The sequence below is a fragment of the Hemibagrus wyckioides genome, linkage group LG01 (assembly GCF_019097595.1).
Source record: "Hemibagrus wyckioides isolate EC202008001 linkage group LG01, SWU_Hwy_1.0, whole genome shotgun sequence".
Lineage (NCBI taxonomy): Eukaryota > Metazoa > Chordata > Actinopteri > Siluriformes > Bagridae > Hemibagrus > Hemibagrus wyckioides.
Genome location: NC_080710.1, coordinates 4,395,780 through 4,421,588, shown reverse-complemented (window position 1 = coordinate 4,421,588; position 25,809 = coordinate 4,395,780). Strand labels below are relative to the sequence as shown.

The 25,809-nt window shown below is 40.1% G+C and overlaps 2 protein-coding genes across 5 annotated transcripts in view; one reads left to right on the top strand and one right to left on the bottom strand.

Moving 5' to 3' along the window:
* Positions 1-5,072: 5,072 nt before the first annotated feature.
* On the bottom strand, positions 5,073-11,899 carry mlf2 (myeloid leukemia factor 2). Its single transcript, XM_058393734.1, has 8 exons — positions 11,068-11,899; positions 8,535-8,649; positions 8,364-8,405; positions 7,923-7,976; positions 7,612-7,737; positions 6,705-6,864; positions 6,384-6,567; positions 5,073-6,073 (listed from the first exon to the last, which is right to left on the bottom strand). Exons 1-8 carry the CDS (start codon positions 11,109-11,111, stop codon positions 6,070-6,072), a joined length of 729 nt encoding a protein of 242 aa, XP_058249717.1. The 5' UTR covers positions 11,112-11,899; the 3' UTR covers positions 5,073-6,069.
* Positions 11,900-20,008: 8,109 nt separating this feature from the next.
* The window catches only part of styk1b (serine/threonine/tyrosine kinase 1b), a 15,788-nt gene continuing 9,987 nt past the window's right edge, over positions 20,009-25,809 (top strand). The window contains exons 1-5 of one of the 4 annotated variants that reach the window (XM_058385373.1): positions 20,009-20,244; positions 21,633-21,695; positions 21,813-21,992; positions 23,316-23,609; positions 25,025-25,206. In XM_058385373.1, coding sequence (XP_058241356.1) covers positions 21,635-21,695; positions 21,813-21,992; positions 23,316-23,609; positions 25,025-25,206 — 717 coding nt within the window. In that variant the 5' untranslated portion in view covers positions 20,009-20,244; positions 21,633-21,634. Of the gene's footprint in view, positions 20,266-21,632; positions 21,696-21,812; positions 21,993-23,315; positions 23,610-25,024; positions 25,207-25,809 lie in introns of all 4 variants that reach the window. The other 3 variants (XM_058385383.1, XM_058385328.1, XM_058385352.1) reach the window with 3 other exon arrangements.

Sequence of the window (25,809 nt, the reverse complement as noted above, 5' to 3'; positions counted from 1 at the left end):
CCTCTTTTCTCCACCTCCCTCTCCCTCTCCCTCTCTCAGTGTTTCTTCTTCTTCTCCTTCTCCTCCTTCTTCTTCTTCTTTCGTGCAGCGGGCACGAGCTAAAAAAAATTCCACGCCTGAGAAGATCGCGAGACACGCACGCGGGGAAGGAGGGAGAACGTGTGACGGATCTGTGATTTGCATATGATTTGCATATAAGCATATCCTTAAGGTGAATGACGAACCAAGAGATCGAGAGGAAGTGTGTGTGTGTGTGTGTGTGTGTGTGTTCTGGCAAGCAAGGGTTTTGTTAAAAAACAACCTTTACCAAACAAATACATGCAAAGGGTCAACTGTGAAAGTTTAGGGATCAATAAACGTTTTAACAGAAGAGGCATGTTTATGTTGATTTGTTTATGTTTACAAATCTGCGTATCACATAACCTAGCTTCTAGCTACCTGATGACTCTTGTTATTGTTTACATTACAGCAGCTAGAACCAGTTATTCTTTCAGAAGTCGCTATATTTGACTGTAACTTGTAGTAAAATAGTCTGAATTTCACCTCAGGATGGGTCTCCTTAACCCTGAGTTCAGCAAGTGACGTTAAATCAAAATGGCCGCTCACAGCATTAACACATTCAATTTTTTTATTTATTTTTATTTTATTTTATTTGTATAGCGCTTTTAACAGTGGACATCGTCTCAAAGCAGCTTTACAGAACATACAAGTGCAAGATGTTAGACAAAATCATCCTTAGTGAGCAAGCCTCCCTTAGATGGACCTTAGAACCAGACTCAAAAGCGAACCTCATCCTCATTTGGGTGACATCGGAGCGTGTGATTATAAATGATTATACACACCAATGAACAATGTCCATTCTAGAATAGAATGTTATAGAATGTTAGTGGCTGTATTAATTAGGAGGTTGTTGTCGTACTCATAGGGTTAGCATCGTCAATGCTTAATGTTCTGAAATATGCTTGTATTTACTTGACCGCCACATTCAGTTCAGTGTTTTCAGAAGTAATTGGTCACAGTTAGCTGCCTATATTGTTGCTAACGAAACACTGGTGTCACTTCGGGGGTGAAATCCTTAGGATCCAGATCCACCGTCGCGTTTCACCTGATCAGGATAAAGCTGATACTAAAAGAAGGTGTGTTAAGTTTTTTGGGGACTTGGGTGTAGCTTTGTCAAGTCAAAAATATGAAATAATCGAAGCTCCTCCCTCTTTGTTGCCTGGTGCATGATGGGAGAGTACAAAAAGTGTGCACTGGACAACGTTTTGTCCATTTGATTATCTAAACAGGTATTTCTAAGATAAAAAAAGAACATGGAATGATCCTAATACTTTTCATTGCATCAAAGCGAATATAGCTGATTTCACACACACTCCTTATGTATATATCTATATATATTCCTTTATCTGTCTCTGTCTGTCCTTCTGTCTCTCCCTTCTTCTACATTGCTCTGATGTCCTGTCTTCCATTGTGCTGTAACCATAGTAACCGGGCAGAGTTTTTTTTGTGTGTGTGTGTGTGTGTGTGTGTCTTTTTTTTTTCTTCTTCTTGGATTTCTGCTGGTGCTCCATCTACCGGCATCCGTGGTGCCATGTGGACGCATGTGGACGTGTCTGCTTCAGCTGTACATGCCTTTATCCCCACACACATACACCAGCAATGACATCCGGTCCTTGATATACTATATATAGCAGGGACGTAGGTTGCATTCGATATCCCGAAGGTACCTCGAGGCTTCTGACGTCATCCGGTTACATTTTTATGATCGATATTAGTGCTTAATATTTTTGATCTAATGAAAATAAGAACCTCCAGGTTGCCGCTTATCCAATATACTAAATATTCTTACACTTAAAATCGATTATATGACAAATAAAAGGTTTTTTTTAAAGCTGATGTTTTTTCCTCCTTCAATGAAATATTCCTGCTGCAGTTGTCACTATGGTTACAGGCATGCATTCAAGGCTAAAATGAGGAAGGGATTCCTGTCATCTCTGAAAAATCACACCTCGAGGTCAGCCTTCTGTCTTTAAAATAAAAAAAAAATGGGAGACAATACACATGGCTGTCGATCCCTGTGTAGTCGAGGTCAAGAAACCTGAAGTGAACTAGCTAGTTATGTTTATTAGTTCTTTACAACAGCTACATCTTTTAGTCGATCGGGAGTTAGCAACAGGTTTATTCACAAAAACATGCTAGGGAGATGTAGCTAGCGTCTGTTACAGTCTCCTTTCAAGCGCAAAGACAAAACTTGTGTCAGTTTAGCTCAAATATATGGAGAAATTTCATATTTAATCGTCTTACGCAACAGCTAGCTGGTTAGTCATGTTATCTAGACCGGCTAGCTTAAGTGAATTGAAATCCACATTAAACTACTCATATGCAGTATGCACCTTGAGTTTTTGTGCATCTTCAGTTAATCTAAGAGTAAGTTGAAGTATATTCAGGTGTGTGTTATGTCTAAAATGTTTAAAGGCAGCAGGAATGGAATTCTTTTCCCTGATCCTTATAGTCCCTGGTGATTCATTAAGAGAACTGGTGAAAGGGGTCCGAAAGGTCACGGTCGGAGTCACGGGATCAGGAAAGGTCATGCCTTTAAGAATCGGATTTTCAACAGACACCAAGTGTTCCAAACTCAGCCGTGTTTTAATAACAAGAAGCAGCATGTCCATGAACACTGTTCCAGATTAATATAAAATATGACAGGGGGAAAAAATAGCTTCTTCATGAGGATTGAAATAAGATAGAGCTGTGAATGTAGAAGCTATCAGAAATGAAAAGCGAGGACATAGCTAGCAAAGTTTCTCTGTATGACAGAAACACTCGCCATTCACTTTATTAGGAACACCTGCACACACACCCCGATACAATTGAAGCGACCGTGTGGTAGCAATCGCACAGTGCGGACATTCATGCAGACACAGGACACGGTTTACACGTAACATTAAGACTGACAGGAAGACTAAACTCAAAGCGCCACTCTTTACAACAGAAAAGCATCTCGGAACGTGCAACACATCGAACCTTGTGAGGAGGTGGATGGGCTACTACAGCAACACTCCTGAACAAGAACTCGGTGGGAAGAGCATGAATCGATGGACCCAAGTTCATGCTGGTGGTGGTGTAATGGTGTGGGAACAGAGCTGGAATGGTTTGGTCTCTCAAACTGGTCTCATATAAGTTGAGTGTACTTCCAAAACCTCCTTGAGCACCAGATCTCCTGTAGACCAGGATGGGAGATTCTCCACATGACCACGCAACTGACAAATCTCCGTGACGTAATCACATCAAAAACGGGTCAGAATCTTGAGGGAACACCTTACAGAATTCATGCCATGAGGAACTAAGGGGTTTCCTACGCAATATTAGTATGTTCCAAATAAAGTGACTAGTTTATATACACTGTATATATATACACACACACGTACAGTTTTATGCAAAAGTTTGGGCACCCCTCTATGGCTTTATAATAATGTGCTCTTTCTCTACAAAAAAAGATTGTAGTGTAGTGCCATTATGTTTTTTTATAGAAGGCTGGATAATGTGATGTTTTTCAGACAGAAATTCTCAGTGTAGCAGTACTGTGTTGTGTAAAATAAAATTGAAAGTGAAAAATAGGCTGTGCAAAAGTCTGGCCACCCTCTCATTGGTGTGGATTTGAATACATGTAGTCACTTAATACTTAATACTAACTGATTGCAATAGAAAGGAAAAAAGAAACAGGTGAAACCAATCATAAAAAAAGATATTTAAGGTAGCTGATTGGTACTTGTGCTTTTCCTTCATCTCTATGGAAAGGTAGCAACATGGGAACCTCAAAAGAACACTCTAATGACCGAAAAACTAGGATAATTCATCAACATAAATTAGGAGAAGGATACAAAAAGTTGTCACAAAGGTTTAAAGTCTCTGTCTCCACAGTTAGAAATATAGTTAGGAAATGGAAGGCCACAGGAACAGTGAAAGAAAGATATCTGAAAGGCAAAGCCGAAGAATGGTTAGAATGGTCATGGTCAAATCACAAACCACCTCCAAAGAGCTCCAAGAACATCTTGCTGCTGACAATGTCATTGCACATCGTTCTACAGTCCAGCGAACTTTGCACAAGGAACAGCTCAATGATGCAGAAAAGGCCTTTCCTGCATACTGCTAACAAGCAGAGTCGTTTTAGGTATGCAAAGGCTCATCTGGGCAAGCCAGAACTGTTTTGGAATAATGTCCTATGGACAGATGAAACCAAGATTGAGTTATTTGGTCACAACCAGAGGCGCTTTGCATGGCAGAAAAAGAACACAGCGTTCCAGGAGAAGAACCTGCTCCCTACTATGAAATTTGGTGGAGGGTCCATCCTGCTGTGGGGCTGTGTGGCAAGCACAGTTACTGGAAACCTTGTCAAAGTTGAGGGTCACATGGATTCCACCCAGTATCAGCAGATTCTCAAGAACAATGTTCAAGAATCGGTTGAGTTGAAGTTAAAGTTACGCCAGGATTGGTTGTTTCAGCAGGACAATGACCCAAAGCATTGTTCCAAATCTACCAAGGAATTCATGCACAGACACAGATACAATGTTCTAGAATGGCCATCCCAGTCCCCAGACTTGATCATCATCAAAATCTATGGATTGATTTGAAAAGGGCTGTCCACGCTCACCAGCCATCAAACCTGACTGAACTGGAGAAATTTTGCAAAGACGAATGGTCCAAAATACCTGTAGGCAGAATTCAAGGACTTATCACTGGCTATAAGAAGCGTCTACAGGCTGTTATTTCAGCAGAAGGTGGCTCTACTAAATATTGATGTCATTATTTCATCGGGGTGCCCAAATTTTTGCACCTGTCTGTTTTTGTTATGATTTACATTGCATTGTATCTGTTGATTAAATAAATGTTATTTCAGAACTGAAATGTTCCTGTTTCCATAAGCTATAAATTATATCCAAATGAAGCTGCTACTTCGAAAACCCAGCAGATTATAAATTGAAATTATGACCATTTTCAGGGGTGCCCAAACTTTTGCATAAAACTGTATAATACACACACTGTACAGTTAATAACAAGACAGGGGCCGAACACAACTTTAATTTATTTATTAATAAGTTTAACTAGTCAACAGTGTACAGCTCAAATCACAGATTAGCATAGCGTCAAACAACACAGACATTAATGAACTGTACAGTGTGTGTGGAGCAGGCATGTGCCGATCATTAAGAACACAATATCGCGCAAAAGTCACACAAAACGGCGTCAGCTTTCCTGCGTCTCGTTCACGTTGTCGCTCGAGGACAGCCGCCTTATTTGCGAGTCTTTATTCTGAAGCGCGTGGGGTGTGTTTTCTTATCGGAGAATACGTGAGATGAAAAGAATTCTGTGGGTTTTTTTAGCGTTAATCACAGAAGAACTTCAGGTTCTATGACATTTTTAAAATCGGCACATGCCTGGTGTGTAGCAGTATATAATTACACATTTTAATATTTAAGTGTTGGAAGCATAGGGATGGACATAGGAATGTTTGAGTGTGTGTGTGTGTGTGCGTGTGTGCGCGCATGTGATGAGGCTACATAGTGTCCAAAATGTCAGAGTGCACTACCAAGCAAACATGAATGCGGTTTCAATACTACTATTAACACTCACTGTATGTCCTAAATCACAACTTTTTTTTTTTGTTTTTTTTCCTTTTTAATCTTTGGAGTCCACTATTCTGTCAACGTATATCCAGTACAAACACACAGGAATTCCCACAATGCCCTGCAAGACGGTAGGATCCAGACATTGTACTCTGTGACGCACTACGACCTACGTAGTGACTAGGGGGGTGTGGTTCGGGACACGTCCACGAGGATGGTGAGAATTTTGTGATGCGATGTCTATATAGCGGACAGGAGTGCACTCAGATTTTTGGACCCAGCTATTTATTCTGTACAGTGTCAGTCCTGCATTGTAACATTTTACACACACACACACACACACACACACACACACACACACCACTCCAGGACGCAGGACCAGGGTTTCCTAAACAATCTTCTTCACATCATCAGGTAGATCATGAGGCTCTTCTGCTTGGTTCCTTCACCTGCACACACACACACACACACACACACACCAAAATGACCAGTTTGAACCAGAATCCTGACTGAATCTGCATTATAATACACACACTATGTATACAATCATAAATAACTAAAATGCAAATAGCTAAATGGAAAAAAAAGAACATGACCCTGCACTAACTAGCTTGGTAATTATCCACTATGTATCTATTATTAAAGGACTAACTAGCGCTGCAATAGGATCTACTAGTACCATGTAGCTAGTTAGTTAGTTCGTTGTTTAAGAAAATTAAGAGGCAAGGAAATTATTTAACAATTAAACTCAGCCCTCACCAGTCGTAGCGTGGACGATGGGGGGGTCGAGGGGAGGAAGTGGAGTTGGAGTTTGGCGGCGCGGGTAGGGCCAGTTGTCCTGCCGCTGTCCTTCGGTTCCGTCCGTATTCCAGGCCACGGGCATTAGGGTTCATGTAGCGCCCTACTCCCCTCCTCCACTCCTCATCAAAGGCTTCAGCTTCACCTGAGAGAAAAAAAAAGAGGGGAAACAGATAAAGTTAATCGTTCATAATGATCGTTAGAACTGTTGATTGTAACCTTTTGTCAATTTGAGACGGAGCCTGAAAGTGGCTGTTTTTGAAGTAAGAACATTGCACTTACATTCTTCCAGGTTGATGAAGTCTTGCCGGTGCTCCTGATCTCCAGTGTGCGCGTTTCTGGAACGTTCCATCACGTGAGCTCGATCTCCAATATGATGGCCAATGGACATCCGCTCTATTCCGCTCTCACTGTCGCGCAACGACTGACGCGTCTCTCTGATCTAAGCACAGACAGGAGTATTTTACAGCTAACAGTTAATGCAAACTAAAAAAAAAAAAGGTGTGACTGTGTGTGTTTGTGAAAGAGAGAGAGTCTGATCCCTCCAGGTGATGTTCTAATTTTCTTAGAGTAGTATCATGGGAACATGGAATCCACATAAAATAGGTTTGTGTCCTCATAATGTCATGATTACGTGTGTGTGTGCGCGCACAAGTATCTAATAATTGACAGTTAATTATTATAATAAGTCTCATATATATAGATTTTTAGAGAAAGTGAGTCCCCATAAAACAGGTGTGTAACAGTGTGTACATGAGCATCATTGAAATTACAAAACAGTGTGTGTGTGTGTGTGTGAATGTATGGTTGGTAGTGGGGTGGGTTGAGTGCGTGTGTGTGACCCCTCCATGTGACGTCTTACATTATAACAGCTGGAGTAATATGTGTAATGGAGTTCCCATAAAGCAGGTATGTGTCTTCATGGGGTCATGATTACAAGTGTGTGTGTGTCTGTATGCAGCCTCCATGTAATGTTCTAATATCTCAGGGGTGCTGTGGTAGGTGCGTGTATGTGTGTAGAAACATCGGAAAATAGAGTGCCTGTTTTTGGTCCTCATAATGTCTTGAAAACAAGAAAGTGTGTGTAATCCAGTAATTTCTCAGTGTGTGTGTCGGTGTGTCTGAGTCCACATGAAGCAGGTGTGTATCCTCATAATGTCATTTTTACATGAGTGAGCATGTGTCTCACCCCTCCAGGTGCTGTTCTGATTGCTCTGGTTTGCTGATACACTTTTGGAGCTCCGGAGTCACTGCTGTATGAAATAACGGTGGACGAGGAGAATGACTGACAGGACGGAGAACCGGAGAACCTCTCCTGTAGGAGACGCATTCACATACATACACACGTTGACAAATAGCACGCAAACACACCTTTTTAAAATACACAAATCCAATCATTGACACATTTTGGCGTATACACAAAAACTACAAAATGCTAGAAAATATTTAGAATCTTGTTTATAAAAAACAATCATGCAGCGAAAGCATGATGTCGCTCACCATGTTCTCCATCATGTCATTCATCATCCCGAACATATCCATGAATCCTCCTCCCTGCAGCACAAATCACCAGAACAACACGGTCACATCACGATCACTGGCTAAAATTCGATCACAGTTTATGACATCACAAAATCGCTGATCTCTACGTCGCTCTCTGAGGTCCGCAAAATCGCAATCAAGCATTAACTTTACCAGAAAGTGTAACATTTCTGATTGTTCAGTCTTTCTTTTATCTGCATAAACCACAACTTGTTTTCATTTTCATCGGAAGGCCAACGTAAAATTCCACCATCCTACTTGCTTCCTATATGCTAATTTTCCAAACTGCACACAATACTTTCACCAAGATGAAATTATTGGCAGCCTTGTCTTTGTTCATGTCGCTCGTCATGAAGACATGGCTACAGGTATTGACAAAGTGAGATAATGTTATCTTACCATTCCCATCATACCGAAGGGGGCCAATGCAGTAGCTTGAGGCTGCAGAGACAGACGGACAGATTAATTAATATTTATTTTATTAATCATTACCTCCATTTTATTTCTGAACGAATGCCTGATATGCTATTAAAACATGCTATTACAGAACACGGGGATGCGCGAGCTTACCTGTACTTGCATGGGAGTTCGGGCGGACTGGATCTGAGGAGTCAGAGGAAACGGGTCGAACCCGAGCGTCCCGAACATACTCCTCATCTGACGATGGTGTGCTGCGAAGGGGTCCCTGAGGTAAAAAAAAAAAAAAAGTCAACGGTGCTCACTTTGCACAAGTGGCCATGTGCTGAGAATTCATAATTAGATATCAATAACAAAAATATATAGGACGTCTGCTATTTATTTATGTTTTCTAAAAAGCCTATAAAATTGTAATTACCGTATGGCTACAAGGTTTCTACAGAAGCAAACTTTGACATCACTGTTATTCTGAATCAATAACGTCAGGATGTTAATTTTAACTCAGTACTACACTTTTTCCTCAGTAACTTTACCTCAAGATTTCAATATTTTGACATAACTTGTTCTTTTAGCATACCCCGTCATTTCGTTTTGGTAATGAATTTTAGTGTAGAATTCTTACTCCGTTACATGTTTCCACCTCACCGGCCTTGTTTATCAACTTTTGTAGCAAAGCTGTGAGTAAACATTCTCGTATGGATAAACTAAAAACTCTGTGCGGAAGTGGGCATAAAGACGTCCATTACCGAGCATGTTCACAGCGACGATACACAAATCGACGAATCGATCAACAAATGTCACACAAATCGACGATACGTATTCACAAATGCAACGACTCGTTACGAACAGACAGACAGACAGGTGGATAAATAGATAGACAGATAGATAGATAGATAGACAGATGGATAAATAGATAGATAGATAGATAGATAGATAGATAGATAGATAGATAGATAGATAGATAGATAGATAGATAGATAGATAGATAGATAGATAGATAGATAGATAGATAGATAGATAGATAGACAGACAGGTGGATAAATAGATAGACAGGTGGATAGATAGATAGATAGATAGATAGATAGATAGATAGATAGATAGATAGATAGATAGGTGGATAAATAGATAGACAGGTGGATAGATAGATAGATAGATAGATAGATAGATAGATAGATAGATAGATAGATAGATAGATAGATAGACAGACAGGTGGATAAATAGATAGACAGGTGGATAGATAGATAGATAGATAGATAGATAGATAGATAGATAGATAGATAGATAGATAGATAGATAGACAGGTGGATAGATAGATAGATAGATAGATAGATAGATAGATAGATAGATAGATAGATAGATAGACAGGTGGATAGATAGATAGATAGATAGATAGATAGATAGATAGATAGATAGATAGATAGATAGATAGATAGATAGATAGATAGACAGGCGGATAAATAGATAGACAGAGACAGATAGATAGATAGATAGATAGATAGATAGATAGATAGATAGATAGATAGATAGATAGATAGACAGACAGGCGGATAAATAGATAGACAGAGACAGATAGATAGATAGATAGACAGGTGGATAGATAGATAGATAGATAGATAGATAGATAGATAGATAGATAGATAGATAGATAGATAGATAGATAGACAGGTGGATAGATAGATAGATAGATAGATAGATAGATAGATAGATAGATAGATGGATAGATAGATAGATAGATAGATAGATAGATAGATAGATAGATAGACAGACAGGTGGATAAATAGATAGACAGGTGGATAGATAGATAGATAGATAGATAGATAGATAGATAGATAGATAGATAGATAGATAGATAGACAGGTGGATAGATAGATAGATAGATAGATAGATAGATAGATAGATAAATAGATAGATAGATAGATAGATAGATAGATAGATAGATAGATAGATAGATAGATAGATAGATAGATAGACAGGCGGATAAATAGATAGACAGAGACAGATAGATAGATAGATAGATAGATAGATAGATAGATAGATAGATAGATAGACAGGTGGATAGATAGATAGATAGATAGATAGATAGATAGATAGATAGATGGATAGATAGATGGATAGATAGATGGATAGATAGATAGATAGATAGATAGATAGATAGATAGATAGATAGATAGATAGATAGATAGATAGATAAATAGATAGACAGGTGGATAGATAGATAGATAGATAGATAGATAGATAGATAGATAGATAGATAGATAGATAGATAGACAGGTGGATAGATAGATAGATAGATAGATAGATAGATAGATAGATAGATAGATAGATAGATAGATAGATAGACAGGCGGATAAATAGATAGACAGAGACAGATAGATAGATAGATAAATAGATAGATAGATAGATAGATAGATAGATAGATAGATAGATAGATAGATAGATATAGATAGATAGATGTCATGAATTATTTGTGAAAAATCCAAGATTTACACTAGTAAGTTTTCTAACACGTAAATGTTTACACAAACTTCACAGGTATCGTAGGATGCAACCGGTTCGTGTGCAGCCTAATTAACAAGTAATTTCATACACATAATTTTTTTAATAAAAGAGTTTAGATTTATAAACAAACAAACAAACAAATAAACAGACGAGAAGGGAAAAACAAACAGCACACAGAGTCACTCACATCATACATGGATTGTCATCGACGTCCTCGTGGAAGCGAAACATCTCGTGCGCAGTTCGGATTTGCGTAAATACGTACGATTTTTTTTTTTTTTTTTTTTTGCGTAAACTAATTCGAATTCGCGTAAAACGACGCTCGAGGTTGACGCAGCCGGGTCAAAACAAACGGCACGCTGCAGGTCAGGCTACGCGGGTTACGTTTTAAATTTTATTTATGTGTTTGTTTGTTATATATTTATGTTTATACTCAAAAGCCAATGCTATAAAAAGGCAAACAAAAAGCTAAAAAAAAAAAAACAATAACCGGAAGTGCCTCAACGCCTTGGTGTGTGTGTGTGAGAGAACATTTATGAGTGTTGTCATTAAATACAATAAACAAACAGCTCGAGCTAGCTAGTTAGCATACTCGCATTAGCGCCAATGATCGGAAGGAACAAACAAACAAAAAACAAAACATACGTTTTCAACCTTACAGTGTTTTGCAAGCTAAAGGAAGACGAAATGACAATAGATAAAGAATTTTTTTTTTTTGTTAAATTAAACGCGATTTTCTTTTCTGTTAAACGAGTGCACCTGGAAGGAAGAACAAACGTCAGTGCGACAAAGGAAGCCCAAAACATCAACCGTGCTAAAGCTAATATTAGCGCTTCCAGCTAACAGTGTAGTCCTACAGACGACGCCAGCTGCGAACAAGACGCTGTGGATCTCTCAGCTCCAGCTGCTTGTAGCAAACGATCGCAAATAAACAGGAACAAAAAGATCTAAAAATGCAAATATGGTCCAAAACCAGGCCCCAGCCTCCAGCTACACGGATGAATACAGGAAGAAGCGCGAGACTCTAAGAAACGGTAAAGATAAAAGTCCGAGATGTTAAAGATGCAATAGTCCATTTTTTTTCTTTTTTATTATTTCGTTACTTATACAAATAACATGGAATACAAAGTATAATATGATGAAGTACAATTAGTTAAGCAGTGAGTTTAGGAAATGTTTTATTAAGTCGCTAAAAAGATTCGTTTTAGGAACGCCGACTTCCGGTCCGTAAAACGTTTGTATTTTTTAAGACACTATAGGACCGTTTAAGATTTAAGGGGCGGGGCTTCGAGAACGTGGGCGGGGATTATTGAAATACCGAATTCACTTAATTAACTTAATAACTTAATTTATTTCTGTAAATTGGTGTTTGTTAGAGTATAATAAGAATTATTGGCATCCAAAAGCATCCTGAGCCAAACAACGGGAGCAAAATAAATGTTTTCTGAGTCTCTGGTGTTGTTTGACCCCTGTTTGTTTGTTTGTTTTTATTTTTTTTTACAGAAAGACGTAATTTTGAAAGTATTATGAAAAGAAATGTAAAAGTAAATTAATTTAAAAAAGTCTTACTAAATTGGTTTATTAATTTATTTAAAATGTATTAAATTATGAAAATGAATGTTAAAAAAATATTATTAAATGTATTTATTAATATATATTAAGTTTATTAAATTAGGAAAATAACTGTAAAAGTAAATTAATGAAAAAAGTTTTTTTTTAAATCTTATAAATATTTTTGTTGCTTAATTTTCTTGATCCATCAACATTTAGTTATTTTATGATATTTGCTTGGTTGCTCATTAGCTTATTTATTTACTTACATAATGATTTACAAAAAATATTTTTTAAAAATCCTCTTTTTTTGTTCCTATTTATTTACTGTGTTACTGATGTGCTATCATTTTTGTTTGTTCACTCATTTATTTGTTTTAAATGTATTAAATTATGAAAATAAATGTCGAAGTAAATAAAAAAAAATTTAAATCTTGTTTTATTTAACTTAACTTTGTTTAATTTTCCTGATCCATCAACATTTATTTATTTTACAATATTGTTTGGTTGTATGTGTGTATTTGTTTACTTTGATTTACTTTGATTTACAAAAAAGATTTACAAAAATATATATATAAAAAAAGAATTTTATTCCTATTTATTTACTGTGTTCCTGATGTGCTAAAATATATGTTTTTTTTGTTCACTCATTTATTAATTTATTTTCAATTTATTAAATTATGAAAATAATTGTAAAAGTAAATTAATTTTTTTTTAAATGGAAAAAATATGTATTCATTTATTTCCGATTTATTAAATTATGAAAATAAATGTAAAAGTAAATTTTAAAAATAATAAAAAATTGTTTTGTTTATTTGTTGTTTAATTTTCCTGATAGGTTCCCTTAACAATTATTTATTTATTTTATGCTTGCTCGTTTGCTTATTTATTTACAAAATAAATAAATATATATATATATATATATTTATCAGTGGCGGGCGGTGCATTTCCCACCTAGGCCTTCACTGGTGTCCTTCCTGAATTAATCCACCTCTATACCATCATTATGACACCACAGCAATAGATTACTTATCAACCGTTAAATAACAAAGTAAAAAAGAAATTAGTCTACAGTATTTCACACCTCACAAGGAATAGTCAATTTTATTACGGTTATTTTTCTCAAAAAAGACATTCTTGATGACGTATACAGCAAACTGCAATCTCCGGAGGACGCAGCATCCGAAATGAGACGCAGAGAATATAGAAACACTGTATATGGGCGGGTCACTGTCTCTGACTGCTCCTGTTATCCGATCAAAGGACGGGAAATTGCCGACGTAATCGTATGCCTGCTAGATGGCCCCAGTGACGCCAACTCGAAATCTGATTGGTTAAGGTAACAGTTTCATTGCCACTTATTTTAAGCTACAGGTGCCTGCACTATTGATTCTGAGGGCCTTAAGGCAGATTTCTTTCACTCTGGCAACACATGATGTCAGCCACTGGCTGAAATATGATTGGATAAATACTCATATCATATCATAAATATCATAAATATACACTATTGGAAGCAGCGCAACCAAGAGAAAAGCTATGAATTATAGAGAATAGACTATTGGGAATAATGTAATACACATCCATTGAAAAATATATTAAATATATTAAAATGCAAGTCAGTGATTCAGATCACTGCTGTTTAGGCCAGCAGAGAAGACCTTGCTGGCCCACCACTGATATATATATATATTTATTTATATATTTACTTATATATTGTTTGTTTGTTTGTTTGTTTATTCATTATATATATAGATATAAACTTCAAAAACAAACACTTATTTACATTTATACATCTACACTTACAAATTATATATTTCCAAGAAATACAAGAACTTGTTTGTTTATTTATGTATTTGCCAGAAGTCTTTGTTTGTTTCAAACCCACGTGCTATTATATGAGACAATTCTTGCTCTTTTTTGCCCTTTAAGCAAAAACGAAACACTTTTATTTTGAAAAATTCTCCATAGCGCTTGCGTTGTTGATTTCACACAGCTGAAATGTTCTGCAGCGCTATTGTGGAAAAAGAAAACTATCCGTGTGCTGATCTAATGAACATGAAATGATGTGCACGCTCTACTTAACAAAAAAAATTAATCAACGGCACGTTTTTACGTAAAACGCTCCATAAAACCCGCACAATTTGACGATTAATGTTCAGCGTTATTGTTGAGCATTAACACTGCGCATGCGCCAACCTCTGACACGGTGAAGTGGTGCAGGCGTTCTACGTGCGCGTGTTTTTTTGAGTGTGCGCGCGCGCTCTCATGCACCACGCCCCCTCCTGGCTGATCACTGTACTGTACTGTTTTTCGCTACGAAATGCCTTACATTATAAAATAACATCTATATGTTGTTTAATTTCCTAATTAAATGTCTAATAAACTTCTGGAGGCTGCTATAACAGTAATGATACAGGGACTAACTTGCCTTGCAGACAATCCACAATATTAAAAAGTAACTATAAATGGATAAAAAGTGTGTGTTGTTGATGAATAAATGAAAGTGTGTAATTGTTGCTATCTTTCTTTTTTTTTCCCTTTTCATTCTTCCTTTTTTAGTTAGTGAGCAGTCTGTGTTACGTAAAGGGCTGACTGACGGAGTATTTCTGAAAGGGAATTTCATTCAGACATGTTTTCCCATCTCCTAAATAAATATATATTTCAATGAATATTGTGTTTTTTATTCAACTGAATCGAAGTTTGAAAACAAATTTGCTTTAAAGGGCATGAGAAGACAACAACAGCATTTAACCTCAAAAGGAACTATGCAAGTCATCTGAATAATCTGTACCGGGACACGCAGAAATTCAGGTTTAGTGCCTACGCAGAACAAGGGTATGGAAACGTCCTGTGCTTAACTACGCCAGCGTGATCTGCAGAGAGAGTATCTACATAAGAATTAAACCTTTATAAGAGCGGAATGAATATCAGAGTATTTGTATCAGAGAGAGAGAGAGAGAGAGAGAGAGAGAGAGAGAGAGAGAGAGAGAGAGAAATATATTAAGTAAGAAGAAAAGAAAAGTTCAGAGATGTAAACAATGAGAGAGAGAGGTATAGAGAGAGAGTGAGAGAAAGAGAGAGAAAGATATAAAGTAAGAGAGAGAAATGTAGAGAGGTATAAAAAGAGAGAGAGAAAGAAATATATATAAGTAAGAGGGAGAGAAAAGTTGAGAGATGTAAACAATGAGAGAGAGAGGTATAGAGAGAGAGTGAGAGAAAGAGACACAGGAGAGGAACTGTACTATACACTCACACAGAGAGAGAGAGACAGGTGAGGAACTGTACTATACATTCACACAGAGAGAGAGAGACAGGTGAGGAACTGTACTATACACTCACACAGAGAGAGAGAGACAGGTGAGGAACTGTACTATACACTCACACAGAGAGAGAGAGACAGGTGAGGAACTGTACTATACACTCACACTGTGAGAGAGAGAGAGAGAGAGAGAGAGAGAGAGACAGGTGAGGAACTGTACTATACACTCACACAGAGAGAGAGAGAGAGAGAGAGAGACAGGTGAGGAACTGTACTATACACTCACACAGAGAGAGAGAGAGAGAGAGAGACAGGTGAGGAACTGTACTATACACTCACACAGAGAGAGAGAGAGAGAGAGAGAGACAGGTGAGGAACTGTACTATACACTCACACAGAGAGAGAGAGAGAGAGAGACAGGTGAGGAACTGTACTATACACTCACACAGAGAGAGAGAGACAGGTGAGGAACTGTACTATACACTCACACTGTGAGAGAGAGACAGGTGAGGAACTGTACTATACACTCACACAGAGAGAGAGAGAGAGAGAGAGACAGGTGAGGAACTGTACTATACACTCACACAGAGAGAGAGAGACAGGTGAGGAACTGTACTATACACTCACACTGTGAGAGAGAGAGAGAGAGAGAGAGAGAGAGAGAGAGACAGGTGAGGAACTGTACTATACACTCACACAGAGAGAGAGAGAGAGAGAGAGAGACAGGTGAGGAACTGTACTATACACTCACACAGAGAGAGAGAGAGAGAGAGAGAGACAGGTGAGGAACTGTACTATACACTCACACAGAGAGAGAGAGAGAGAGAGAGAGAGAGAGAGAGAGAGACAGGTGAGGAACTGTACTATACACTCACACAGAGAGAGAGAGACAGGTGAGGAACTGTACTATACACTCACACAGAGAGAGAGAGAGAGAGAGAGAGACAGGTGAGGAACTGTACTATACACTCACACAGAGAGAGAGAGAGAGAGAGAGAGAGAGAGACAGGTGAGGAACTGTACTATACACTCACACAGAGAGAGAGAGATAAGTGAGGAACTGTACTATACACTCACACAGAGAGAGAGAGACAGGTGAGGAACTGTACTATACACTCACACAGAGAGAGAGAGAGACAGGTGAGGAACTGTACTATACACTCACACTGTGAGAGAGAGAGAGAGAGAGAGAGAGAGAGAGACAGGTGAGGAACTGTACTATACACTCACACAGAGAGAGAGAGACAGGTGAGGAACTGTACTATACACTCACACAGAGAGAGAGAGAGAGAGAGAGAGACAGGTGAGGAACTGTACTATACACTCACACAGAGAGAGAGAGACAAGTGAGGAACTGTACTATACACTCACACAGAGAGAGAGAGACAGGTGAGGAACTGTACTATACACTCACACAGAGAGAGACAGGTGAGGAACTGTACTATACACTCACACTGTGAGAGAGAGAGAGAGAGAGAGAGAGAGAGAGAGACAGGTGAGGAACTGTACTATACACTCACACAGAGAGAGAGAGAGAGAGAGAGACAGGTGAGGAACTGTACTATACACTCACACAGAGAGAGAGAGACAGGTGAGGAACTGTACTATACACTCACACAGAGAGAGAGAGAGAGAGAGAGAGAGAGAGACAGGTGAGGAACTGTACTATACACTCACACAGAGAGAGAGAGACAGGTGAGGAACTGTACTATACAGTCACACAGAGAGAGAGAGAGAGAGAGAGAGAGAGAGAGACAGGTGAGGAACTGTACTATACACTCACACTGAGAGAGAGAGACAAGTGAGGAACTGTACTATACACTCACACAGAGAGAGAGAGACAGGTGAGGAACTGTACTATACACTCACACAGAGAGAGAGAGACAGGTGAGGAACTGTACTATACACTCACACTGTGAGAGAGAGAGAGAGAGAGAGAGAGAGAGAGAGACAGGTGAGGAACTGTACTATACACTCACACAGAGAGAGAGAGACAGGTGAGGAACTGTACTATACACTCACACTGAGAGAGAGAGAGAGAGAGACAGGTGAGGAACTGTACTATACACTCACACAGAGAGAGAGAGACAAGTGAGGAACTGTACTATACACTCACACAGAGAGAGAGAGACAGGTGAGGAACTGTACTATACACTCACACAGAGAGAGAGAGAGAGACAGGTGAGGAACTGTACTATACACTCACACTGTGAGAGAGAGAGAGAGAGAGAGAGAGAGAGAGAGAGAGACAGGTGAGGAACTGTACTATACACTCACACAGAGAGAGAGAGACAGGTGAGGAACTGTACTATACACTCACACTGTGAGAGAGAGACAGGTGAGGAACTGTACTATACACTCACACAGAGAGAGAGAGAGAGAGAGAGACAGGTGAGGAACTGTACTATACACTCACACAAGAGAGAGAGAGAGACAGGGTGAGGAACTGTACTATACACTCACACAGAGAGAGAGAGACAGGTGAGGAACTGTACTATACACTCACACAGAGAGAGAGAGAGAGACAGGTGAGGAACTGTACTATACACTCACACAGAGAGAGAGAGACAAGTGAGGAATTGTACTATACACTCACACAGAGAGAGAGAGAGAGAGAGAGAGAGAGAGAGAGAGAGAGAGACAGGTGAGGAACTGTACTATACACTCACACAGAGAGAGAGAGACAAATGAGGAACTGTACTATACACTCACACAGAGAGAGAGAGAGAGAGAGAGAGAGAGAGAGACAGGTGAGGAACTGTACTATACACTCACACAGAGAGAGAGAGAGAGACAGGTGAGGAACTGTACTATACACTCACACAGAGAGAGAGAGAGAGAGAGAGAGAGAGAGAGAGAGAGAGAGACAGGTGAGGAACTGTACTATACACTCACACAGAGAGAGAGACAGGTGAGGAACTGTACTATACATTCACACAGAGAGAGAGAGACAGGTGAGGAACTGTACTATACACTCACACAGAGAGAGAGAGACAGGTGAGGAACTGTACTATACACTCACACAGAGAGAGAGAGAGAGAGACAGGTGAGGAACTGTACTATACACTCACACAGAGAGAGAGAGAGAGAGAGAGAGACAGGTGAGGAACTGTACTATACACTCACACAGAGAGAGAGAGACAGGTGAGGAACTGTACTATACACTCACACAGAGAGAGAGAGACAGGTGAGGAACTGTACTATACAGTCACACAGAGAGAGAGAGAGAGAGAGAGAGAGAGAGAGAGAGACAGGTGAGGAACTGTACTATACACTCACACTGAGAGAGAGAGAGAGAGACAGGTGAGGAACTGTACTATACACTCACACTGAGAGAGAGAGAGAGAGAGAGAGAGAGAGAGACAGGTGAGGAACTGTACTATACACTCACACAGAGAGAGAGAGACAGGTGAGGAACTGTACTATACACTCACACAGAGAGAGAGAGAGAGAGAGAGAGACAGGTGAGGAACTGTACTATACACTCACACAGAGAGAGAGAGACAGGTGAGGAACTGTACTATACAGTCACACAGAGAGAGAGAGAGAGAGAGAGAGAGAGAGACAGGTGAGGAACTGTACTATACACTCACACTGAGAGAGAGAGAGAGAGAGAGAGAGAGAGAGAGAGAGAGAGACAGGTGAGGAACTGTACTATACACTCACACTGAGAGAGAGAGAGAGAGAGACAGGTGAGGAACTGTACTATACACTCACACAGAGAGAGAGAGACAGGTGAGGAACTGTACTATACACTCACACAGAGAGAGAGAGAGAGAGAGAGAGAGAGAGACAGGTGAGGAACTGTACTATACACTCACACAGAGAGAGAGAGACAGGTGAGGAACTGTACTATACACTCACACAGAGAGAGAGAGAGAGAGAGAGAGAGACAGGTGAGGAACTGTACTATACACTCACACAGAGAGAGAGAGAGAGAGAGAGAGAGAGAGACAGGTGAGGAACTGTACTATACACTCACACAGAGAGAGAGAGACAGGTGAGGAACTGTACTATACAGTCACACAGAGAGAGAGAGAGAGAGAGAGAGAGAGAAAGATATAAAGTAGGAGAGAGGTGTAGATAGAGAGATAGAAAGAAAAATATAAAGCAAGAGAGTGGGAGAGAGAGAGAAAGATATAAAGCAAGAGAGTGGGAGAGAGAGAGAGAAAGGTAGAGAGGCGTGTACAATAAGAGTGAAAGAGAAGCATGTAAAATAATAGAAAGAGAGAGAGAGAAAGGTAGAGAGACATACAGTAAGAGATAGAGAGATATAAAGAGGTTGACAGAACTGTACAGTGAAAGTGTGTGTGTGTGTGTGAGAGAGAGAGAGAGAGAGAGAGGTGGAGAGAGAGAGAGAGGTGGAGAGACCTGTACAGTGAGGGAGGGACAGAGCACAGTAGAGCGGCTAAAGCATGAGAGTTTTGAAGGGACAGAAAGTGGATGACTGAGCGACAGACTGTAGCGAGAGACGTCCAGAGGAAAACATGCTGAACGAGGGAAGCTGACAGCATCACACACACACACACACACACACACACACACACACACACACACACACACACACACACACAGGTAAGTTACACTGTCTTTTCTATCTGTTTGTGTCTATCTGTGTGTCATGCTGTTACAGGTGGAAAAATCCAGACGCTGGACAAACACCACACACATATTGTGTAGTGTGTTTTTAATTTTTTTTTGTACTGTGTGTGTGTGTTAATGTTTTTCTCCTATAATGAAAAATGCAGACAGGCAGGTTTGGCAGTCTTGACACATTGCTTGCTTTACAGGAAAAACCCGGACCTGTTCCGCATGTGTGTGTGTGTGTGTGTGTTGTGAGTGAACGAATTTGTAGACAGTATATTAGTTATTTAAATACAACACACTATGCAAATATAGTATTGAGACACTCAGAGCACTATGGCAAAACACACACACACACACAAACACACACACATACACACACCCTGTTAGTGCAGTAATGTTGTAATCTGAGGCTTTAGCTCAGGGTGTGTCTGTTGTTGTGACCCTAAACACACTCCATCCTGTTGCACTGGTGGCTATGACAGGTTATTAAAGGGATAGTTCAATAATGGCTAACAATTCGTAGCAGCGTCCTTTTAAGGGGGCAGGATAAAGACGGTGAAGTTGCCGTGGTGATATACGGCTTATGAGCAGTATGGGATGGTGTGTGTGTCTGTGTGTGTGTGTGTGTGTGTTCATGATAACATTTGCTACATATTTTCTTAGGGTAAGCACATCTATCCCAGTATGCTGGTTTCATGCTGAATTCCCAAATCTGTGGTCAGGTCGTTAAATGTGGCATAACGTTTCTATAGTAACAAGCTATCTGGAAAATCAGAGTACTGTTATTAGAGAGAGAGAGAGAGAGAGAGAGAGAGAGAGGAAGAGAAGTTGAGAGATGTATAGAGTGAGAAGGAGATCAAGAGAATGCCTTTAAAAGAGAAATGTAGAGATATAAAGGTAAGAGAGAGGGATAGAGAAAATGAAGAGATGTATAGAATGAAAAGAGAAATGGAGGGATGTGTAGAGTGAAAGAGGAGAGTGTGAGACTGAGAGAGAGAGAGAGAGAGAGAGAGAGAGAGAGAGAGAGAGAGTAATTACTGCTGTTTCTTTAGACCTGTATTGTCCTCCTGTTTATGGAAGGAGTCTCCGGTGTCAGGACTCAGTGATATATCATGAATGATAACCAGGAAACTCATTTGTTTCACGGAGAACCGTGAGATGCTAGGAAAAGCTGAATGAATGCTTTTTTTATGGGTGTGTGAGAGAGAGAGAGAGAGAGAGAGGGAAAGAACACAAGAAGTGATCTGTTCTCCTGTGATATGTAGCTGTGATGTGTTTGCTTAGGCAAAATGTACACAAATGTCAGGTGTGTGTGTGTGTGTGTCTGTTGAAATCTAAGGTGTGTTTCTTGTGCAGGATGGCGTCTACGAATAGCTCTCAGGAATACACACTGTGTACGCCAGATGACACACTGTGTGGTGAGTTCATAATAATAATAATAATAAGAAGAAGAAGAAGAAGAATATTGACTGTTGCATACTGATCACGTTGTTATTCCTCTGTGTGTGTGTGTGTGTGTGTGTGTGTTTCTGCAGAGATCCGTACATACGAGCAGGAAGTGATCGTAGTCCCTGTGCTGCTGTTGCTCAGCTTTATCGTGACGCTCATAATCCTGCTGCTGCTGCGCTTCTGTCCTGAGAAAGTGTACAAAGTACGCTTCAGGAGCGTGCGTCCAGCGAGCCACCGCCCCCCCAGGATCATCAACGGCATCGATGGTCAGTGATTACATCAGATTGTTCTGGTTTGTTTGTTCGTCCACTTCTGCTTGGATTGAATCCACAAGGTTAGACGAGGGGCCGAGACGAGGGCTGTGTTCCAAACATTCGTAAAATACAAATTATTGCTAGATAGTAAAAGAAACAGCATCTGAAACATCCGATTATGTGAGCTATACAAGCAGAGAAAAGTCATGAAAATAAATGAATCATTGGGAGGAGGTCAAATGATTAATTTTAATAAAAAAATTTTGTTTGAAGATAAATTGAAATTAATTGTGAAAGTAAATGAATCATTCAGCGGGAATCACATTTGAAAATAAATAAATCATCTGGGAGGGAGTCACATGTAAATAGAAATGAATCGTTAAGGGGGAATCATCTGTGAATCTAAATGAATCATTCAGAGGGAATCACATGTGAAAATAAATGAATCATATTGGTGGGAATCATCTGTGAATCTAAATGAATCATTCAGAGGGAATCACGTGAAAATAAATGAATCATATTGGTGGGAATCATGTGAAAATAAATGAATCATATTGGTGGGAATCATGTGAAAATAAATGAATCATACTGGGGGAATCATGTGAAAATAAATTAATCATTTGGGGGGAATCACATGTGAACATAAATGAATCATTTGGGGAATCATGTGAAAAAATGGATCATTTGGGGAGAATCACATTTGAGAATAAATGAATTATCTGGGAGGAAATCACATGTAAGAATAAATGAATGCTTTGAGAGGTAATCACATGAAAATAATTGAATCATTTGGGTGAATCATGTGAAAATAAATGAATCATTTGGGAAGAATCACATGTGAAAATAAATGAATCATCTAGGAAGGAATCATGTGAAAATAAATGAATCATCTGGGAAGGAATCATGTGAAAATCAGTGAATCATCTGGGAAGGAATCATGTGAAAATTAGTGAATCATTTGGGAGGGTATCACGTGTGAAAATAAATGAATCATCTGGGAAGGAATCATGTAAAAAGAAATGAATCATTTGGGGAGAATCACACGTGAAAGCAAATGAATCATCTGTGAGGGAATCACATGGGAAAATAAATGAATCACCTGGGAAGGAATCATATGAAAATAAATTATTCGTTTGGGTGGGAGAATCACATGTTAAAATAAAATGAATCATTTGGGAAGGAATCAAGTGAAAACAAATCAATTGGCAGAATAAAATCGTGTGAAAGTACCAGAAATATTTTGGTTTAATCTGTCTGTCTATCTGTTCTGTCTGTCTATCTATTTGTTCTGTCTGTCTATCTATCTGTTCTGTCTGTCTGTCTGTCTCTTTGCAGCTCCCCCGGGTCTGAATGCATTAGAAGGAGAGAGCATAGCGCTAGATGTGTCACCAACTTACGCCACGTTTTCATCATCATTGCGCGGTGGAGGACCTGCGCGTGGAATCGATAATCCTGTCTTCAGTAATGCCGCGTTGTTGAACCCCTGCGAGGCCCCGCGCCAGCGCCTGCCGGAGAAATTCAAGCTGGTGACATCGCTGCCAAGTTCATACGCACTGAAGGTGGACAGCAATGTGTCGCTCTACAGAGCACGTATGGAGAACCGCAACGTTGTGCTGCACGTGCTCAATGGTGAGTGGTTTATCTCACGTCTGTCTGTCTGTCTGTCATTGTACCTTTGCTACATCATAAAACGTTCAGTAAGATGCTTCCTGACACATAACCAGGGTCCTCCTAGATAGACACACTATATTGCCAAAAGTATTCGCTCACCTGCCTTGATGCCTATCTATGCTAGACATGAACTTAAGTGACATCCCATTCCTAATCCATAGGGTTCAATATGACGTCGGTCGACCCTTTGCAGCTATAACAGCTTCAACTCTTCTGGGAAGGCTGTCCACAAGGTTTAGGAGTGTGTTTATGGGAATTTTTGACCATTCTTCCAAAAGCGCATTTGTGAGGTCACACACTGATGTTGGACGAGAAGGCCTGGCTCTCAGTCTCCGCTCTAATTCATCCCAAAGGTGTTCTATCAGGTTGAGGTCAGGACTTTGTGCAGGCCAGTCAAGTTCATCCACACCAGACTCTGTCATCCATGTCTTTATGGACCTTGCTTTGTGCACTGGTGCACAGTCATGTTGGAAGAGGAAGGGGCCAGCTCCAAACTGTTCCCACAAAGTTGGGAGCATGGAATTGTCCAAAATGTCTTGGTATGCTGAAGCATTCAGAGTTCCTTTCACTGGAACTAAGGGGCCAAGCCCAGCTCCTGAAAAACAACCCCACACCATAATCCCCCTCCACCAAACTTTACACTTGGCACAATGCAGTCAGACAAGTACCGTTCTCCTGGCAACCGCCAAACCCAGACTCGTCCATCAGATTGCCAGATGGAGAAGCGCGATTCGTCACTCCAGAGAACGGCGTCTCCACTGCTCTAGAGTCCAGTGGCGGCGTGCTTTACACCACTGCATCCGACGCTTTGCATTGCACTTGGTGATGTATGGCTTGGATGCAGCTGCTCGACCATGGAAACCCATTCCATGAAGCTCTCTGCGCACTGTTCTTGAGCTAATCTGAAGGCCACATGAAGTTTGGAGGTCTGTAGCGATTGACTCTGCAGAAAGTTGGTGACCTCTTCGCACTATGCGCCTCAGCATCCGCTGACCCCGCTCCGTCAGTTTACGTGGCCTACCACTTCGTGGCTGAGTTGCTGTCGTTCCCAAACACTTCCACATTCGTGAGCGAATACTTTTGGCAATATAGTGTAGATAGATAGATAGATAGATAGATAGATAGATAGATAGATAGATAGATAGATAGATAGATAGATAGATAGATAGATAGATAGATAGATAGAACAGTAACTTGACTAATCACTCTCTACATCAGTGATGAGCTGAAAAGCCTCTCAGAATGCAGCACACAACACAGGCTCAGTGGAACCAGACAGACCTGTCTGTCTGTCTGTCTATCTGTCTGTCTGTCTGATGTCACTCTGTATACAACACCTGAATTGTAACCATCTATTCCTGTCTGTCTGTCAGACTCAGCGAGTGAGTCTGAGTGTGACTCCTTCCTTGGCTTCGCGTCCTTCCTGTCGGAGTTGGGTCCACATCCGTTCCTGCCCGAGCTGATTGGCGTCGTTTCGCTGCGAGCGCCGCTCATCATGGTCGTGGAGGAACTGGAGAACCAGGACCTGCTCAGCTACCTGTGGAAGTGCAGACAGGTGAGGACCTGTACTATACACTCACACTGAGAGAGAGAGAGAGAGAGAGAGAGAGAGAGACAGGTGAGGAACTGTACTATACACTCACACTGAGAGAGAGAGAGAGAGAGAGAGAGAGAGAGACAGGTGAGGAACTGTACTATACACTCACACTGAGACAGAGAGAGAGAGAGAGACAGACAGATGAGGAACTGAATTATACACTCACACACACAGACAGACAAACAGACAGACAGGTGAGGAACTGTACTATACACTCACACAGAGAGAGAGAGAGAGAGAGAGAGAGACAGACAGATGAGGAACCGTATTATACACTCACACTGAGAGAGAGAGAGAGAGAGAGAGAGAGAGAGAGAGAGAGAGACAGGTGAGGAACTGTACTATACACTCACACAGAGAGAGAGAGACAGGTGAGGAACTGTACTATACACTCACACAGAGAGAGAGAGAGAGAGAGAGAGAGAGAGAGAGAGACAGGTGAGGAACTGTACTATACACTCACACTGAGGGAGAGAGAGAGACAGACAGACAGACAGGTGAGGAACCGTACTATACACTCACACTGAGACAGAGAGAGAGAGAGAGAGACAGACAGACAGA

Excerpts from the sequence above, each read along its gene's own strand:
- mlf2 (XM_058393734.1), bottom strand. The coding sequence starts at position 11,111 with ATGTTTCGCTTCCACGAGGACGTCGATGACAATCCATGTATGAT. Across the intron at positions 8,650-11,067 it reads GATGACAATCCATGTATGAT|GGACCCCTTCGCAGCACACC; the intron begins GTGAGTGACTCT and ends TTTTTACCTCAG. Across the intron at positions 6,568-6,704 it reads CTTCATCAACCTGGAAGAAT|GTGAAGCTGAAGCCTTTGAT; the intron begins GTAAGTGCAATG and ends TTTTTCTCTCAG.